This window comes from Phaethon lepturus, unplaced genomic scaffold, assembly GCF_000687285.1.
Source record: "Phaethon lepturus isolate BGI_N335 unplaced genomic scaffold, ASM68728v1 scaffold45103, whole genome shotgun sequence".
Lineage (NCBI taxonomy): Eukaryota > Metazoa > Chordata > Aves > Phaethontiformes > Phaethontidae > Phaethon > Phaethon lepturus.
Window position 1 is genome coordinate 1,234 of NW_010530667.1, and position 5,792 is coordinate 7,025.

The 5,792-nt window shown below is 50.1% G+C and overlaps 1 protein-coding gene across 1 annotated transcript in view; it reads right to left on the minus strand.

The window, feature by feature from the left end:
* Window positions 1-364: 364 nt before the first annotated feature.
* HADHB (hydroxyacyl-CoA dehydrogenase/3-ketoacyl-CoA thiolase/enoyl-CoA hydratase (trifunctional protein), beta subunit) overlaps window positions 365-5,792 on the minus strand; it is a 14,241-nt gene continuing 8,813 nt past the window's right edge. Inside the window, exons 11-16 of the mRNA XM_010284319.1 lie at window positions 3,935-4,014; window positions 3,799-3,846; window positions 3,303-3,390; window positions 2,076-2,150; window positions 1,422-1,586; window positions 365-616 (exon numbers count right to left, since the gene is read on the minus strand). Coding sequence (XP_010282621.1) covers window positions 581-616; window positions 1,422-1,586; window positions 2,076-2,150; window positions 3,303-3,390; window positions 3,799-3,846; window positions 3,935-4,014 — 492 coding nt within the window. The 3' untranslated portion in view covers window positions 365-580. The remainder of the gene's footprint in view (window positions 617-1,421; window positions 1,587-2,075; window positions 2,151-3,302; window positions 3,391-3,798; window positions 3,847-3,934; window positions 4,015-5,792) is intronic.

Sequence of the window (5,792 nt, forward strand, 5' to 3'; positions counted from 1 at the left end):
AAGAAAAAAGCCAGACTTTTTTTTTTTTCTGATTTATTGTGGCCAACATCAGCGACACTCATTTGTCAGAAGCAATTTGCTAATTCCAATGCTCTTTGGACATTGAGCAGCCAACTTCCTCCTCACAAACCAGGTCAGCCAGCTCAGTTTGAACCTGTTTCTGAAAATGGTTGTTACTCCTTACAAGGACACATGAACTCACATCTCAGCCCACCAGCCTCCAAGTACTTTACGTTCTCCTTCTCTCTAAACCTAATTCTCTGTACACAGCTCTGGAATCATTCTTCTCCACTGGGTGGGGAGAAACCTTACTTATTGCAGAGGTACGGTAGAAATCAGATGGGTTACAAGGACCCTGGAGAGACTAAGAGCCACATTAACTTTTACTCTCCTGGAAGTGGAATATTTCTTAGAACACGTTCATTAGTTGAATATTACCAGCTGAGTTGCTAAAAGGTATTTACAAAGGCCACCAAAAATCCCTTCTGAGAAGGATTGTATGTATGTTTCTATTAGTGCATTGAAATGGCATTGCCAGGGACAGGACATCCGAATATCCACTCAGCAGTCCCGTGTCCCATTACTGAGGGTAAAGTTCCACTATCATCGCGTGCCCCTGAAAGGAGAGAAAAAGAGAGAGAGAACCGTCACCAAAAGGTCTAATTATTACAGACATGCAGTCAGTAAGGGCTGCCCATCTCCTGACAGTCTTAAAATAAATGGGGAGATGAAAATCCAGAGATGATTCAGCAAGAGGGTTCTGCAGACAGTGGTTTGGTGGCTTTGGGACAGCACGGATGGGCTTCAGGTTGGCCAAGGCACCAGAGTCCACCCTGACCAACCCATCAGGCTCTCCTGAGGGACAAACTAGGAATTCAGGGTGGAGGCAGCACTAGGGCCAGTGCCCTCAGGTTAGAGAGGGCCAACCGTGCCAGGTCCCCACAGAGCTGCCACCAGTCACTGCAACCTGAACCAGGGCTCCCATCCACAGCCTCAAGAGCTGTAGGAAGAGTCTCCCCCCGACTTTTCTTGTAAAGATCTTTCTTCCCAAGATTAGAAGAATGATGCTCACAAACCACAATTTGGGAAGATTTGAGTCACCAAATGAAACCCTCGGAACATGGCAGAAATCTCTCCTCCTCTTTTGTATCATTTAGGCAGCAACGGGCTTCGGTCGCCATTGCCCAGGGATGATTCGGAGACAGGCTGGAGAGTCTCTAAAGCGGACGGGGCAGAGGGAGCTCACTGAACTGAGCTGCGATAAGGAGGCAGCCAGCCGAGCCGGAAGGTGTTCTGAACAGCCAGTGCCACAGGACGTCAGCGGTGCCCTCACACCTGATGTAACTGGGCAGGATTTCATAGCACCGACAGGAGCAGAAATGTAATAACTGCCCCTCTCCAGAGCCATACAGCATCATTACCTGCCCTCCTGCAGCACACGCAGCAACCAGGCCGTATTGTCCTCCCTCCTTCTTCAATCTGTGGGCAGCAGTAATTACTAGACGGCAGCCAGTGGCACCGAAAGGATGTCCCAGCGAGAGGGAGCCGCCCCAATTATTGAACTTCTCCAGAGGAGGGGCTCCGACCTGCAAGAACACACAGAGGGACACACAGAGTCACCTGTCTGGAAGGAGACTGGCCTGACCATACCACCAAACCTACGTGGCCAGCCTAGACTGCTGTAAAGTGTTCTTTGGCACGTACAAGTGCCTGATGACAGCACAGAACTCTGCCAAAGGCTTTACCGCTTCCCCTGCAGCTAGACAGCGATACCCTGAGTTGACAGAAGGCGTGCAAGGAGGACTGAACCCCTCCCACTGTTTTTAATTCCTTCCTCTCCAACAGTTACTGTTACGGCTCTAGATCTCCACCTCCTGCTGACAATGGGAGTGCCATCGTTCCCAAAGAAACTGCTCATATTGGGATTTGCTGACCCAGAGTTCAAGAAACATTGCTTCTCCTTACAGAATGTAACAGAACTCCTGCTTTGCAGCACCCACATGCCCTGCTGCAACGAGGAATTCAATCCATCCTGAAGTTCAACTAAAGATAAAAGCGTCCTGACTGTGTCTTACCTTTGACTTTCTGCCCATGTAGTTTTGTGCAAACCAGTCTGAATCCATAGCTTTCAAGTTAGCCAGTATCTGCCCCTGCAAAGGCAGGGAGGGTGATGTTAGCAAGGATAATGCAAGACTTCGAGGAAAGCCTACGGACGCTGCTGGCAAACAGGAGATATCTTGAGACCAGCTACAGCCAACTGTATTTAGCAGGGCTTGTTGCAATAGGACAGTCTGAGGGGAGCCCTTATCGCTCTCTACAACTGCCTGAAAGGGGGTTGTGGTGAGGTGGGGGTTGGTCTCTTCTCCCAAGTAACCAGCGATAGGACAAGAGGAAATGGCCTCAAGTTGTGCCAGGGGAGGGTTAGATTGGAGATTAGGAAAAATTTCTGTCCTAAGAGAGTGGTCAAGCACTGGTACAGGCTGCCCAGGGAGGTGTTCAAAAAACATGTAGACATGGCACTTTGGGACATGATTTAGTGGGCATGGGGGTGTTGGGTTGATGCTTGGACCTGGTGATCTTAGAGTTTTTTTCCAACCTTAATGATTCTAGGATTCTATGACAAGGGGTAATGGTTTTAAACTAAAAGAGAGGAGATTTAGGCCAGATACAAGGAAGAAATGTTTCACCACAAGGGTGGTGAACCCCTGTCCCAGGTTGCCCAGAGAGGTGGTGGATGCCACATCCCCGGAAACACCCCAGGACAGGCTGGACGGGGCTCTGAGCAACCTGCTCTGGGTGAAGATGTCCCTGCTCACTGCAGGGGGTGGGACTGGATGGCCTCTGATGGCCCCTTCCCACCCAGACCCTGCTGTGATTCTAACTGAAAAAGGAGTTTTACAGGATCAGCCCTGTTAATCAACATTAGCTCAACCTTAGCTAGAAAAAGGTGCTGTCCAATTAACAGGCCACCTCACCATAGCAACACATAACCCCAACCCAATTAGTAAATCATGTGCAGAGGTCTTGTGAAACCAAGATTATTTTTTAATGTATTATTTTAGAAGAATCTGTATTCCTTTGGTGACTTCAAGCAACATAAGCCACTCTGAGCATCGATTGTGTCAATGTAAGAATGTTATATTTAAAATATATACAGTACTTGTATTTAGACACAGATGTAGAATTACACCTATCTACATTGAGTGAAGGTCTTAACAAAGAGCTTTCAGCAACACAAAAACAAGACGGCTACAGAATGGCATTTTACAGTTAGAGGCATCCTTAGTGTTCAGAGTACTTACAGCAAAAGCTTCATGGAACTCAAACACATCGATATCAGCCATGGTCAGACCAGCCTTCTCGAGCACTTTGGGAGTAGCATACGTTGGACTGAAGAAGAGTTAAGAAACAGAAGTCTTGCATGAATATGTTTCCTCACATCATCATCCCCTTTTTCTACAGTGACCCACATTACGCTCCTTCTCTCTAGGGTGCGTGGCACAGCTCTCTGCCTGTCCCACTCCAGCTGAAACATAACCCCAAGTAGCTACTGCTAGTACCAACACACCGAGATGCCCCCCAGAAAATCAGGGTATTTCTGCCCCAGCTGCTCTCCCACATTAGCCACCTCCCTGTGCTGAGTCACACCTCACACTGGCTCTCGCACCTTTGCGAGAAGACCTGAAGAGATGTAATATCTCATGAGATACTTCCTAAAAAACCAAAACATGTAATGGCAAGTCAAGGCTGCTGTGCTAGTACGGACTGTGGGGGATGCTCCTGATCATCACCACCTACCCCAGTAGCAGCTGGTCCTTTGGATCCTGGGACACATACACAAAGTCCCTGCACAGGAGAAATGCTATTAGTAACAGAAAGAGAAGAAGGAAGCGAGAGCAGACTTCAGAGGCCACGTACAGCAGTCCCTTTTTACCTCAGGTAAGCCTTCGGTTTGTATCCCATGGCCAGAGCCTTCTCCTCCGACATGAGCAGAATTGCCGAAGCACCATCTGTCTGAAACGGGCAGACGAACCCAGTGAGGGCACTGCCTGAAGAGCAGGCACACCCTGCCCACAAAACCAGCCTGGCAGCCCCCCTGCAGAGCGGCGGGCCAGAGAGGACCTGAATATAACCACAGCTTCTAGGACATTCCCCCGCACCCATGACATCGGACAAAGAACAAGTCTGCATGACTGAGCTGACGGATGGATGATCTCCGAACGACGTTAGCACACACGCTGCTGAAGAACGTCCTTACAGTCCAGACCCACCACTCCCTCTGCTTTCAAACAGGACAGAGGCACCTAACTGCCCTGCCAGTCCCGAGGACAAGCTGGTTACCCCAAACACTCAACCATCCGCTCAGCTCCATCCCAAAACTGATTATAATTCGGGGATGACAAGCCATAGGCTCACCACACTGCAAAAATGAGCACGATAGCCCTGGCACATCATCACTTATTTCTTGGATAATAGCACAAGCTGGCCTATAGATCTGCAGCAGACAGCCTACCAGCAGGGTTTCAGCTGTTCCTAACACCACGGCTGTGGCATGACCAGGCTTTGTAAGTCCCCAAAAATGCTAAGGAGTAAATATCATTGCTGCTGAAAGAGCCCCAGCAGTAATTACTTGCCTCCTTTGAAGTCCTCGTCACAAACTGTGAAACAGCCTTTTAAACACACAAGCCCTGTCAGGGCTGCATGCAGCAACACGACAGTCACCTCGAGCGCTCTGCAGGAGACTTTCAGTGACAATCACCTTCTACTGAGCCTCAGGAACTGCGGTTCAGATACACCTCACCTGATTTACACAACTACCTTAGACTTCAGCATCTAAAAAAACCCTTCCTTTAAAAGCACTGAGAGAGAAAAAGGAGCACATGCAGAAGACAGCTCCTCATAGATGTGCTAGAAAAATCTCTCCTTCCCCCCCTGTGGATTACAGGGTAAACCTTAAAGTGACAAGTTAGGACTAAAACTACTAACTTCTAGATTTACAACATGATCAATCCCATCCCGGGACAGAATTTCTACACGTGCCTTTGAATGATCAACCCTCTGTGCTTCTCTGTTGCTGCCTCTTGAAGAGCACACTGGTATGACAGACCAAATCTTTAGGGGTTTAGTTCTCATTTTTAAAATTAAACAATCCAGTACCCAGGTTGATCAGATAATACAGTCCAAAGTTACCCTTGGAAAATCCAAAAGCAGGTGGTATCACAAAGGAGACAACTTCATTCCCACAGATTATACCAACCTGCCTGACCTGGACAAGCTTGAGGAATGGGCCCATGTGAACCTCATGAGGTTCCACAAGGCCAAGTGCAGGGTCCTGCCCCTGGGTCAGGGCACCCTCGGTATCAGCACAGGCTGGGGATGAAGGGATGGAGAGCAGCCCTGCTGACAAGGATTTGGGAGGGGTCCCGGTGGGTGAAAAGCTGGACAGGAGCCGGCAACGTGCGCTCGCAGCCCAGAAGCCACCCGCGTCCTGGGCTGCCCCCAAAGCCGCGTGGCCAGCAGGGCGAGGGAGGGGGTTCTGCCCCTCTGCCCAGCTCTGGGCAAGACCCCCCCTGCAGTGCTGGGTCCAGCTCTGGAGCCCTCGGCACAGGAGAGACACGGACCCGCTGGAGTGGGGCCAGAGGAGGCCCCAGCGACGCTCCGAGGGCTGGAACAGCTCTGCTGGGAGGACAGGCTGGGAGAGCTGGGGGGGCTCAGCCTGGAGCAGAGAAGGCTCCGGGGAGACCTTAGTGCAGCTGCCAGGGCTTGGAGGGGCTGAGGAGAAAGATGGGGAC